Source organism: Cygnus atratus, chromosome 2, assembly GCF_013377495.2.
Source record: "Cygnus atratus isolate AKBS03 ecotype Queensland, Australia chromosome 2, CAtr_DNAZoo_HiC_assembly, whole genome shotgun sequence".
NCBI classification, from domain to species: Eukaryota; Metazoa; Chordata; class Aves; order Anseriformes; family Anatidae; genus Cygnus; species Cygnus atratus.
This window is the reverse complement of record NC_066363.1, coordinates 41133749-41147968: the sequence shown is the minus strand read 5'-3', so window position 1 is coordinate 41147968 and position 14220 is coordinate 41133749. Positions and strand designations below refer to the sequence as shown.

General features: G+C 43.6%; 1 protein-coding gene across 9 annotated transcripts in view; it reads right to left on the bottom strand.

The window, feature by feature from the left end:
• Nucleotides 1–14220, bottom strand: part of RARB (retinoic acid receptor beta) — a 331702-nt gene that overhangs the window by 82022 nt on the left and 235460 nt on the right. Inside the window, exons 1-2 of one of the 9 annotated variants that reach the window (XM_035556378.2) lie at nucleotides 9953–10222; nucleotides 9597–9728 (exon numbers count right to left, since the gene is read on the bottom strand). The exons of 4 other annotated variants lie outside the window; for them this stretch is intronic. In XM_035556378.2, coding sequence (XP_035412271.1) covers nucleotides 9597–9711 — 115 coding nt within the window. In that variant the 5' untranslated portion in view covers nucleotides 9712–9728; nucleotides 9953–10222. Of the gene's footprint in view, nucleotides 1–9596; nucleotides 10316–14220 lie in introns of those variants that run through there. 4 more of the 9 variants (XM_035556377.2, XM_035556383.2, XM_035556382.2 and 1 more) reach the window with 4 other exon arrangements.

Here is a 14220-nt window from a genome sequence, read left to right as displayed (position 1 = left end):
GACCAGGCCCTAAAATTCTTTTGAAGCTGAAACAGCCTAAGGAACAGCAGCCTTCTCATAGTAATGGACTTTGATGAACAAACAAAGGTAATGCAGTCCTGCAAGCATTAATATTTCAAATAGAGTTATCATGTGAAAATATGTGTTTCTTTGAAAAATGGGGTAAAAGACGGCTGGTGAGGAGCCAAATAAATATGTGTTCCAGGGAAACTGATACTCTGATTTAATCTTATTTAATTGCATCACTCCTTCCTCACCTCTTTTCGTCAGAGTGCTTTCTTGCTCTGCACAGAAATTAAGGATAGCAGAAGCATAACAAACACGGTATTACTGGGCAGTATCAGTGTAACATGCTGTAATTAAGCTCTGCTTTCACATTTTAGCAAAGGTGAAAAAAGCTACTTTGAGCAGTTGCAGCGTTCACACTGGGCTCCATTTCACAGGCAGGGGAAAAGCTATTTTCTCAAACTACATCCAGACATACAGTTCTTCCCGACACGTAGCTCGTGCTTCATCCACAAACTGTTGCAGTATCTATCCACAACACAGGGAAAGGAAAGGATTTGGATAAGGAAAAAAACAGAGAAGGATGTGAGTCAGCTCAGACTTCTTGCAATCAGCTGACAGCTTCGCTGCAAAACTTAAGAAAGATAATGCCCTGGTCTCAGAGAAGCGAATGCAGCAATACAGGCGAAACGCAGAAAGATGAGCAGCTCACATACCTCACCCGCATAGCCTGTGACCGTGTGTGCAGCTAGCAAAGCACAACTGGAATGTGCTCTCGAGATGGAGAAAGGAAGGCTGAGCTTCACCAGGAGATGAGGATTTGAGGGAAGTCTATTCTTCCATTCACCCCCCTCACCAAAGATACTTTGCACTAACGTCTTAAAGACATAGCGTTTGTCGTTGCCAAGATTTGTTCTGCATTTTGTATCTTGGTTTTCGAAGTGTGGGGTGAAAACTGAGCTATCTTTAACAAAGACAGGTCTCCAAGGCTTCCCGGCCAGCCACTAAGGAGGATCTGACGCACACCAACCCAGTAATTAATAAAATTTCTTCCACAAATGAATGAAAGAAGCGAACCCAAACAACAAAGCAATGCAAAGGACTACTCTGAAAGACGGGCTGGAAAAAAAAAAAAAGTCTCCTCAAGATAGAGGTGGAGAGACAGAAGTACGAATAACTCTTTAAAAGCAAACAAACAAAACCCCTAAGGACCTGATCTTAACAATAAAAAAGCTAACACGTGCTTGACGTTTTTAGCCAGTCCTTCGACTCGTGCCCCAAGCCAAAAATGCAGATTGATGGATTAGTGCTCTCTGCTAGGAAGGGAAGGTTTGTAGAGAAGATAGCATCTTCGATTAGGTTAACGGAGGGAGTTGTGCAAAAAACAAAGAGACAAGCTGTGGGGCACGCAGGCGTTCCTCCCCGTCCGGGCTGGAGGCCTAGGGAAAGCATCCGTCTTCGATCAAACGCCGCGCTCGGGAACGGAAAGGTTTGGGCAGGTATCACCAGATGGCACTGTTACACAGTTTTCCAAGTCCTCTTCCTTCCTGTGCGAGTGAATGTTCAGTCTTGGCAAGACAGGCAACGTTGGTCTTCCCTGTGGCTCTTCTGGTACAAGGCGAGGACTAAATGAGCGGGGCTGGGGAGGAGGAGAGGGCCCAGGGCAGCGGGGCCTGGCAGGACGGGCACCGTGCCTGAGGCGCCAGAGAGGCCTTGTAGGGCTGTGGGTGCCCAGACACCTCTCTCTGACATTGGTTTTTGTGAACAAATGAAATATCTCAAACAACTCAGCCCCCAATATACCCACTTATCATGCAGGGACCTGCAAATGCTCTTCACTTCAGCCACCGGCTGGCAAAGGAGAGATTTTGGGACAAGACTGGAAGAGGACAAGAAAGGCCAATACTGCCTTGCAGGCAAAGAGAGCTCCCTCTGGGATGGGCTCTGTGCCACCAGCCAGGTGGCTGAGAAGTAACAAAATGCCCTGCTCCGGAGGATCACTGGAATGGCCATCTCAGGATTACAGGTTTCACCACAAACTGCATTTATATTAAAAAAATGACATGATTTAATAGATTTTTTGTTTCATTTCACTGACTTTTTTTTTTCTTCGCCTGAATGAACCATTCCTTCCACTCTTTGTGTATTACGGACACAAATGGCTCTCCAGCACTGAAGCACCCACCGAAGGCAATCTGTGTTGGATCCAACTGCAGCAGTCGTCTCTGGTTGGTGCAACACCAGGCAACTCGGTCAGTTGCTCCACATCGCTGCTATATGGCTTGAAAGGACAATAATCCTTATTTTTTCTCAAAGACAAAAAGCAATGTTGGCTGTTCCTTGTGCTGAACAATCACAGCAAAACAGCAACAGCTTTTACTGGTATTTCATTGAAGTAGTGGTACATAAATATGTTAAAGGCTTAGTCATACAAGCACTCTTGTGTCTGAAACTCCTATTAAAACCAAGGGTGGAGGGCTGAGTGCATTCAAGTGCTTCAATAGATAAGGCTCTACAAGACAAAGATACACTTAATTTGTCTTTTTATTGTTCAAAGATCCTTGCTAAAAATACAATGTGAGCCTAGAGAAAAGTATTATGGTTCAGTGGAAAGAGATCCTCCAAATCATTAAATGAAACTCAGCGGTGCTAAAGGAAGGTCTTTGTTGTGAGACATTTCTCTGCTCTTTATCTTAGGGGATGCACTTACAGGGTAAAATGTAAGTCACCGAAAGTGCACGAAACGGAAATCCCTCCAAACTATGGATGGACTTTAACACCATGTCCTTAGCGGTGAAGATCCAGAGCACTTTGAGAATTTATAAATACTCACTCAAGCTTTAACCTATTAAACCCATACATGTGTCGCCTGCGTGTATATATTTAGCTTACATAGTTTTATAATATTCAGTTTATATATGGTATAAGCAGGGGAAAGAAAAATCACCTTGTCCAAGGGGAACAGAAGGTATATTATATACTCTGTGTCTAGAATTCTTTACACAGACTTGCTGGATTATATTTCCATCTCTCAACAGAAGTATTTGAAGAAGCTGTAAAACTCAAACAGAATGCTAAAAGCAAGTGGGGTCAGTTGCATAAGGGCTGGCATTAGTTTGTTAAGTTTTCTCCTGCCTACTCCCAAATAAAGGGACAAAGAAGTTAACATTGTGGGAATGTGTTCCGAAACCACATGATATCCTTATCAGATTGTCATGTACAACAGAAGTTCTCACACAGGGACCCCATGCTGGTGATCTGCCGTGAGCTGCCCCGTCACATGATGGAGGCTCCCCGCTCCTATTCAGATCGCTGAAATGAACTGAAGGAAGCGAGAGTCCCCCCCCCCCTCCCCAAAATAAGCAAAATGTGCAGCAAGCACAGCCACGTTAATTCACTGCCACTGGGAAAGCAATCCAGAGCCGCTGCAAATGACGAGCGTGAGTACGAAGAAGACAAGCTTGCTATTAAAACCTACACCAGGAGGACAAGTTTGAAATTGTCTGAGAAAAAGTCCGCTCACATGCAAGGAAGCAAACAGAGCAGAGAAATAACAGATCAGAATCACGCATGGAAAAAAAATAGGCTTGTGGTTTATATCTTGAATTCTGCAAACTCAAATTATAAAAACTTGTAAATTCATAGAAAAAGAGTGATATGCAGTTAAAAATAAGTCCTGCTTTGTCATGCAAGTGTCTCCATTTCCACTCAGTGCTGTGAACTCTGTCATCTAATTGCTTTTCCGTGTAGTTAAGGTGAAATGGGAAAATCCTTTAAAATTTTTAACATTAAATGAAAGTTCTAAACAATATCTGGCCTTTTCAATATGTGGCTTGTTTTTAAAAGTGCTGAGGAAGCTCTCAGATGCTCAGCATTTTTGGAAACGAAGCCATGAAATGTAGATTTAGGATGCTAACTTCAGGCTACTGTTTCTGACATTCTTAACTTTTGAAACACATTTGCTCATACAACGTCGGATTAATAAAATCCCAAACATGAGATTACTTTTAAAAAGGCAATTTAAAATCCAGATTTTTTTTTGCTGGAAGTTGTTTACCGATTACAATTGAAAGGAACAGCTAAGATTACGGTGACTGAAAGGCTACACAGAAGAACCATTCCCACATTGTATCAGTTTGTTTATTTTGTACCTAGAATATGGTTCTCATAAAAAGGCAGCAGCAGACGAAAGACATTACTCACAGTTTGCCTGCTACAAAATCCAGTTCTGCTGCCCTCCTGCCTACCCTTTTTCTTGCAGTACGGAGGAGATGATTATTCTGTTATTTTAGACTAGTTTGCAGCATTTCATGCCTTCTATTTTCGTGGTTCCATTTGGTTTGAAAGGGCTTGGATTTCAGCACGAAGTGGCATGGGTCACACTGCATGGGGACAGACTTCATGCACATGAGCAAAGGTCAAAATCAATCATAGCTTTGTATTTCCAGCCCTATTACTTTTGGCAGTTTCCCCTGCCAGAAGGGGCTAAAATATTTGCTTCCCAAAAGGAGTAAACATCAATAGGGGGCAGGAGGATAATCAGCTTCTCAACCACGCAGCGGTGAGAAATGAGGGAACGGGATCTCTTCCTCGCGACAGCCATTTAGCTATCTAAACATTACAAGTAACATTTCCAGCAAAAAGTTTAAGGATTTCACAGCGCAGCAACTTGAAAAGGACAATAGGCCTATTTAGGCAATTATATTATGCAGGCTTTGTTATTAGGCAGCCCTGCTCAGTCCCAGAAAGTCTGGATAATCAAAAGTGTCCAAGTACAGGAAGGGGAAAAGTACAACCCCACCCTCCTTCGCAGCCGCTGCCAGGATCTGTGGATCCTGAAGGGTAAAGTCTATTTACTGAAGTTCCTTGGCCATTTCAGACACCAACTGATATCCTTCCTCGCGAGGCTGGAAATGGCCCGGCCCGGGGCAGGGGACGAGGGACGGTCCCCCCGCTTGCACTCACGCCAGCACCGATCCATTACAGCCAGACAGACCTGCAAAGGTTTTTGAGGTGCAGCAGCAGCAGCCCTTGCCAGCACCTCGTCCCCGTTCACAAGCCCCAAGGCTGGCTGCGTGACCCCCAGGCCGAGCCCCCCGGCGCTGGGCTGTGGTGCGGGGGTGATACGGGCACGCTTATGAGCACGGCCCTGGGAAGCGCGCTCAGCTCTAAGTGGGGATTTAGCTGGACGCGAGGATGAGTAACTTCGCCGTCTGAAACATTATCTCTTCCCTTTCAACTCCTTAACTTCAGCGTAACCCTCTCCGAGGCAGCGCTGCACCAGGCTAGCTTTGTTCTGACAAGTTACACCTTCACTGCACAGACGCATTAGGCAGGCGGGGAGTCACCCAAAGATACATTGCTTTTCCTCCGAGCTTATCCCACCCTGACTTCACCAGCGAATGCCTCTCATCATTTTTGTCTGCGGGAGTTTTTGACAGTGGTGCACGTCCATTAAGAGTTTTCCTGCGCCAGCAGCTGAATCGGGCGTCCTAGATTGGAGGCTACATGGGGAATCAGTCGCTCTCGTTTCAATTAATTTGGAAGAAAAATACCCCCCTGCAAGGTCTTGACTGAGAAAATCTGGGTGTTGAAGAAGATCAGAAACAAATATTTCTCATCGCATACTTCAGGGAATTAAGCCACGAGTACAAAAATTTAAATAGAGACTACGTTCCTAAGCAAATCAGTCCTAGCGATTTAGCTGTAAAGTTTATAAATGAACTTTAAAGTAAATAACCTGGTTCAAACAGATCTTGCCTTCTGGGCACTAGCAAACACACCTGCAGCAATGTGATACTTGGGAATGCAGATTACAAGTCCTTCACTTCAAAATGTTTGTTTTTAAATTCAGAAAGATGAAAGAAAATAAAGTACTGAGCTTTTTTTTTTTTTTTCTTTCTGTTGAGCACAGATGTTTCTAGTATTTCCAGTGCTCACAGGGAACAAGAACCTGACCCAAACACCGTAACAGTCTGGAATTCAGAAGTAAAACGTATGCCTTCTGGATTTTTATCTTCGAGGACTTTCTGAAAGTTAATACCTTCTAGATCCCCTCCAGCTGAGCACTTCCCACCGAACCCAAGCAACAACTGCATGCTACAGGAGTGCCCACATCACGCCACGCTCTGTTGCCACATCCATAACTTTTGCCATCATCAAATTTCTTATCTTCTAAATGTAACAAAACACAGTGGGTAGTAGACTTTTATGTTATATTATTAGCTAAAACACTACACCCTACCAAGCAAACTTATTCTGGTTTTGCGCCTTCTCATTTTTTACCTGTTTAATTAATGAAGACCGACGAAGACTTTTATTAACCAACTTTTTTTCCAAGGCCAAAGGAAAATGGCCATTCCTCGCAGCTCATTCCCTCTTAGGGCTTGTCCCGTTCCCACTTCCGTACTATTTAGTTAGCTCGCATTTCACCAAAAGTTACTCGTTTTCTCTTGGTAATCGTCGTTGCTACACTATGAGGGTACAGAAAATTCCAGCTGACTTAAAAGTATAAATTAATCATTCTTGAGATCTTAACTGTAGTCATTTTTGTCCTCTTAAGAACTATTCTCCTCTAATTTGATTATATCGACCTGATTTTTATCTTACAAGGAAAGGAGCGAGAATTACTCGTGATTAAAAGCACAGTTCGTTCTAGTCTCAATTTTTAGTCCATGCTTTTCTTTGTAAATAAATAACTTCTTTTCAAACCTGTAACAATGTAACTAATATCAGACAAAAATAGAAACATGTATGAACACAATAATATATATATTTTGTATGTGTTTGTAAAACATCTTGCAATACACAGTGGCTAACGTTTGGGTTGCAGACCCATAGTAGGTTTTTCCTCCCCACAGGGGGAGGAAAAAAAAAACCACACAAGTTAAGGTCATGTTTGGGTTGCATCTTACTCTGTGTTTTACTTCGCAGACCCTGGTGGACTAGAAAATTCGTGATGTGGCAGGATTGCGTTGGCTTAGTGAACTGTAACAGGATTAACATACTGAGGATGTGCTGAAGTTGGAGACCTACAGCATTCTGCCTTAACCTCTGCGGTGGCCAATTTTGCCAGCATTTCAGCTGAAACCTTGATGCTGCCTGGGACTGTTGCTGGGCTGTTCTGGGTCTGCACTATTCAGGTATTATTCCCTTAACAACCATTTACCTTTTACTCTACAATCACATCTCTATCAAAGCAATATTTCTCAGGCCTAGAGCAATGGCTGCAGGTGTACTGCTTTTATGGCAGAGTCAAAAATAAAACAATAAACTAGATTAAAAAAAAATCTATTACACATTTAATAATTTCAAAATTTGGCTATGATTACATTTCATTTAATCGCAGAGTTCTTCATAAAAAGGGAGAAACACTTGAGTTTAAATTAAACATTGTTATCTTTGTATTTGTAAACACTGGAGCAACCTTTAAACCATCAATAGCTTTCTGTACCACAAAAATTCCGTTTTTTGACATATTTGCAGGTGACACAACATAAAATCTTACATTTTTTCAGAATTTGAGTATTTTATAATCCGTGTACATACATTTATCCACACTCATAAAGTGCTTACACTTTCTCCAAAATTAAAAACACAACTTGCTCTACGCATCAGACAGAATTCTTCATTTAGACTTTAACTAAATTGCTTTTCCATATTTATATACCACTAAATTTCACAGCTTAAATTACAGCCACCGTATTATAATTCAGGTTTCGGCCTGATTTTAAATTCCCATGCAGTGAAGACTAATCCCATTGCTTACAAAGTTATGGGACCAGATTCCTGAACGCATTTTCCTTGTATTTTTTTTATTTACTTTTGTTAATATGAGTTTCTTTGACTAGCTAAACTTTGCTGTTATCAACACTTGTCTCTTATCACAGGCCCTAAACAAATGACATATTTACCACTCATTCCATTCTGATAAGGGTAATCCTGTGTTTAACTTGTCCAAGAACAAACACCATATATTTTGTTTTTAAGAATCATGCTTCTAGTTATTAACAAAATAGAAGTGAATGAACAGAACATTTTTAAACCAGAAGTTATTTAAAGACTATTTTGCAAATGACAGCTTTTTATCATAGCTTATTCCTCCTACTTCAGGAAAGTTTATTTAATTCTAAGTTTCCATGATATCCCCGCCAAAGTTATACGAAAGTTTAAACCATAGGAGGAAAGCACATTTTTAGTGAAACATCTGTTTGTTCCCCCTCCCACTGAAGCTCTCCCATAGCCAGTAACATTATTTGGAAGAAAGAGCTTTGTTTCCTATCTCGTTTGAAGCATTTTGAGAACGGCGTGGAGAAAATAAACATCCCATGCTGAACCTCACAGTCTAATTTTAATTGTAAAGACATCAAAATATTTGCAGCATTGTAGGCTGGTAGTCATTGATTTTTACGACTCTGTTTTCCTTGCTCAGCCCACACAAATGTCATAGGCTGACTGAAAACTTTTGAGAAGAGAGAAAAACACACTACTTCACCAACCATTTTTTAAATTTATTTTTCACTCCCACTCACTTTCTCGAGATAAACTACATCGAAGGGAGAACTATTCTAATTACTAAGCAACTTTTTAACACAGTGCATAACAAAAATTTCAAACAATTATACAGTTAATGGTGTACTGAAGTGCCCGAGAGCATACTACAAACATTTTGATAGATAGCCAAGTCATTTATCTAAATCACCGTCAGAGCAGTGAAGCATCCTGCAAGCTTTTATGCAGAGTAAAAGGTGATGCTTTCTGGCACTACTTGTCGTTTCTCAAAGTTGGAATTGTGGTGTTAAAATTCTGCCATTGTTTGCCACCTATGCATTTCAGCACAAAATCAAGACCCTCTAACATAGTAATACGTTTTCAGAAGTGTCCTACCACTAACTCTTCCTCCTCCGTTACTAGTGTAACCCTGCCTGAATCTCAAGGTATAGAAATAATTGATGGTTAAACTCAAAGGGTGTTCACAGTAAGTAGTTTTCTAGCAAAACAGCAACTACTTAGAGCAACAAAGTGAAGAAGAAAGGTGGCAGGAAGGTCAGTACAAAGAAATATTGCCTTTTCTTAGGAAACTTAAAACTCCTGTTTGATTTTTGGACTGGCACCTACCCACTGCAATTCGATGTCTTTGTAAGAACTGCACAGAGCAGCATTTTAATTGCCTGGCTGCTCTGCTAAAATGCACTTCAAGACAACAAGCATCCAGATTATCAAATGTGGTGCAAAATTAGATTACGGAGGCAAAGAAAAAAAAAAACGACTACAGATATGTTACGTAAATTCGTCCTTCACTGGTTGGAGTTTTGCAAGTGCTGTATTATATTATAATTTTGTGTGTTCCTGCTTGGCTTCGCAACTAGTTCTAAGGATCAATATGCGACATATGAAGGGATAAACAGAAAGCTCGGTGCTTCTTTCCTTTTTCCTTCCTTGCCAGAGGAGAAAAAACACTTGCAAACCACATTCTGCACAAAAGTCCCCCCACCCCTCCTCACCCCTGCAGTTAATTACAAGTATTTCTTTTAAATACATGCAAATAATCATAATTGCTTTAAAGTGGAAAAATAACAGTTGGGACCTACATTGAGCACTGTGCCGGTGTTGCCACTCTGTTTGTGCCAATCCACTGAAGCATGCTTTGAGAGCCTTCTCCTGGAGCATGCAGGAAGACGGACTCGCAGTGTAGAAATCCAGCATCTGAGCAGGGCTCACTGCTAGAACATCCATACAGTCAAACATGATTCCCCCTGCACAGAATGCCTGCAAAAGTGCTTTCCTCTAGGTGTGGAGGAAAATGGCACATAAAAGTACACCCAACTCCATCAAACTCTGCCCCTTTTTTGGCACGTAGGCTGTTGGTCTTTTTCCCAGACCAGAATCATGAATTATGACAGACAACACAGCTAAAAGCCTGTAATTGATCCAAATGATCATTTACCATTTTCCAGGCTGCCCAGCCAATCCAGCAAGATGGGGGGAAGCGAGCCGCATTCCAAGTTTTAGCTCCGATCAATCTCCCCCAAAATTTCTTTAGAACCAGTCCCGCTCCTCAGGCGCTCGCCGGCTGCGTGCCGCTCTTCGTGCCGCGCGGACGGCCCGAGTCCCGGGGACGAAACCGCTCCGGTAGGACCTCTGGATCCCCCTCAGCCATGAATAGATCCTTCTGCCTCTGAACAGCTCACTTCCTACTACTTGTGTCACACAGAATGAAAGATTGAATTGCCTAATATATGCGAGTGAACTTTCTGTGAACCCTTCCCAGGCTGCTAACCTTCAAATGACCCAGGCGTCTGACATCACCAGCTCCCAGGATTCTCACACGGCTTAAAAACTCCCAGCAGCCCGGCAGCCAGCAGGCAGCGGGCGGCCAGGGCGAGCTGCAGCCCTCCCCGGGTCGCCCCGCTCCGCCGGGGCCGGCGGCGAGCGGGGAGGCGAGCGCGCACGGATGAAAAATAAAATTTAAATAATTTAAAAAAAAAAAAAAAAGAATAAAATTAAAATCAGGAGGGAAGCACGCCGGGAATAGAAACGGGCCCCGCGCCGGCCGGGAAGCTGTTTGCGCAGCGCTGTTTTAGGTGGTTGCAGGGAACGGAGGGTTTGCAGATTTCAGCTCCATTTGCTAAAACTTCTGGGCCCCCTCCCCGCTTCCCTTCTCCCCCCGCCACATTCCTCTACTCCCCGGGGGAGGCCGCGAGCAAGGCGCGGGCGGCCGCAGCCGCACCGGAGTCACGGACACGGGCTTTGCCCCGGCTGCTGGGGCAGCGGGGAGCAGCCTCGTCCCGCAGGGGCACCGCCACCCACAGGAGTGATGGCTGGCACCAGCCCTGCTCCTGGCAGCCACCGTGTGGGCCCATCCCTGCTGTGTGTGTGTGAGGCGGAGGGCGTCCAGGTCCCCATCTCTCCTCACCACCCCTTTTCTCACTCTAAAGCACACAGACGTGTTATTATGGCTGTGGAGGAGCCAGGCAACGCTGCCCAGCGCTCCCAGGTTTCCCTGCTGAGCCGGGTCCCTGCCCCGTGCCCACGGAGGCCCGAGGGCCGCAAGACCAGAGCCTGGCCTAGGGCAGGAGGCACCCCCGCAACCCCCTCCTCACCCTGCCCCGGCTGCAGCTCCCAGGGCCGGTCCCGCCTGTCTCTGATTAGCAAAAAGGGGCAGGGCTGGCTCCGGGGGCTGTATCAGCTTTCATGGGGCTAATGAGCCCCAGCTCCCTGTGGGGTGAGAGGGGAGAAAGGCAACGGGCAGCTTTGCGGGGGCTGGACACAATCAGAGCTCATCCCGTGCCCCAAAAGCGTGGCTGCCCGCAGGCAGGGGACCCGGCTGCCCCTTGTGCCACCACCACTTCCTCCCTCACCGCCATTTTGAAAGCATTTTGGGCTGCTCCCACCTCCTCCTCAAGGCTGGCAGCCCACCCCAAAGCCCACCCAGCAGCGCTGCTGGCAGCCCTCCCGTGTGGCCCATGAGGGGAATGGGATGCGAGGCCTTGCTGGGTTGCTGGCCAGAGTGCCCAGCACCCCTGGTGCCAGGGCTGCCCTCAGCCAACATGGTGTGCTCGCCTCGCTGCTGGCCTACCCTTTGTGTCTGGCCTACCCTTTGTGTCAAGCCTGAGCAAAGCTCTGGCTTTTTTTCTGTAAATAACAACCTCCTGCAAAGTCTTGCTTGCAGAGAGACTCCACCGAGTCCTTATCGCTACATGCACTTTAAAAATGAAAAATAACATCGATGAGCCTGGAAACACTCCCTCTGCCCCACTGGAAAGAACATGAGCTAAATGACCACATGCATGCTTTTACTTTAAGCAAATGAGCCAAGCCTCTGGCAGAGCAAGCACTCACAGCTCTGACAAGCCCAGAGTGAGGTTTCCAGAGGCACAAAGGAGCCCGGCCTCCAGGAGAGGCGAGCGCTTCCCTCCTTTCTCTGCCTTGCAGCCGTCCCTCCCTTTTCCCCTCCAGTCACTTGCGTGGCTTCTCAGCATTTCTGAAAATCAAAAACTAGCTCAGGTTAGGAAACTGAAAAATGAAACACTCCATTACTGCACGTTTTCTAAAACCCCAAGATCAGAGTCTGGCTGAGCAGGGGACACTGAGCAAGGAAAAGGCACACAATTGAGGACTGTAAAGAAATACTGGAGAGAGATTCACTCTTGGACCTGTGCAACCATCTTAATGGATGTGATGTCCTCTCTCTACAAAAAGTCCTTTGATGATCTGAGAGCTCTTTGACAATGCCTGTAAATTGTGTTAACAAAACTTTTCACAAAGGTTCAAGAATATTAAAAAGAAAAAAGAAAACCCATGCACACTTGCTCCCTTGAAACTGATACATCCATATTGCAGACAAGGAGCCAGCGAAAAGACCTGCTGTAATCTGAAAGCAAATCTGCCTGAAGAGATAAAAACAAAAGCTTTTCTTAACGCTTTTTTCCCCCCTCAGACACGAGCACTCTAGCTGTCCCTGCAGCAGGCAGTGTCTTTTTCCATATTCCCTCTACGTAGAAGACGGACAAAGCTGAAGTTTTACACTTTTTAAGGACTTTCTAAGTTCGTCAGGGTGTCCTCCCCCATGCTGGAAGTCCTCAAGCTAATGAAGTCCCTGACACTCTGTAATCTGAAAATTATGCACAGCACATGTTTATCCAAAAAGTCACCCTTTAGGGAAGGCTTGTTTAAACATTTTCAGCCCAGCAAGCAGGATTCTCCATAGCATAAAGGCAAGTGGAAAAGTGGTTAATTTTTTTGTTAAAATCTCAGCTGCCTATGTTGCTGCAATTTGGTTTGTTTTGAGTAACAAAGCTAAATTAGAAAGCAGCGTTTTCTAACCAGATGATACAGCATGCACGAGAAGTTCGGAATATGCAATGCGTCATCATAAAAATAATTGGAAGGGATCATACAAAACACAGTATGTTTTGTCAGTCTCTGACTTAGGGAGAAAATAGCGTTTTGTGCAGACCAGTGCTCTTGGAACAGCCTAAGCTTATGCCAAGAAAAACATATTGCCCATGTGAGTTAAAATAAATAAAATCATACAAACAGAAATGCAGTTCTGTTTATTCCATTACCAGTCCTATAAAACCATATTTAAAAATAAAAGCTGCCCGTTGTGCCTCAAAACAGAGACTGGCAACTTCTGAAAGTCATGCTTTCATGTCAGGAAGTCATGCTTAACTGCATACGAATTGAAAAAGATTGCTTTTTCACACTATATCTAAATGAGCCAGGTAGCTCATCATGTTTTATTACGAATAATAGTTGTGCTAATGCTTATACTTATTACTAAAACCACATGTAATTAACGAATTCTTCAAATAGTCTAATGGTTTGCTCACATACTATTTCTACAATACAGTCATTTATGTATCTCATAATTCACTTTGAAATAGCATGATACTTGTTTTTCTTGAACAGAGTATCAGGAAAAGCTACACTCATAAAACAGTGGATATTTTCTAATTTAGATCAGGACTAACCGTAACTATTGTGATAACTAATAGCCCCCTAATTCAAATGTAATGAAACTTTAAGCAATGCCACATATTTTAAATGTCTACCCAGCTCATATAGAGGTACAAGTAGGAAACAACCCTCCAATATCTTCCACTTTATCCATGCAAAGAAATTTTGATTTTACATCACCACTTTGATCTGTTTTCTTTCAGACTGCAATGGCAGAAATTTTACAATAAACATATTCTTAGCCACAAGTGAAATAAAAAAGCAAAAGTTCAAGTCAGAAATCTATTTCCTTTGGTGTTACTGTATATTTGTCAGTGTGACATAGCACATTTGAAACCCATAATCATAAAACAAAAATTTACAGCCGAGGTTTAGGGTCTACATCTGTTTCTCTGGTTTTTGTACTGCAATTACCCACTGGACAATTCCGAGAGAAGCACTATGAATCATGTACTGCACACGTTTGTGCTGGTCACTTTTTCGTTAGTACAGGAGTCTGAGGAGTCCGTAATGTGCTTCACCAAGAGAGAGCGTTAACTAGAATTAGGATTAGTGCACTAGGCTCTCTAAATAAAAATGACTTTACTGCAAGCAACGCAGTACTCCTGGAATATTACAGGCATATTTATAGCATGGAAAAATTAAGAAGTACATGCAAAAATTCTCTAAAACGAAATACCTCAGGGGAGGCATACTTTTTTTTGCATGCATGCATTTTACTATTAATCAAACGTAGCACTCTCTTGAAACAGT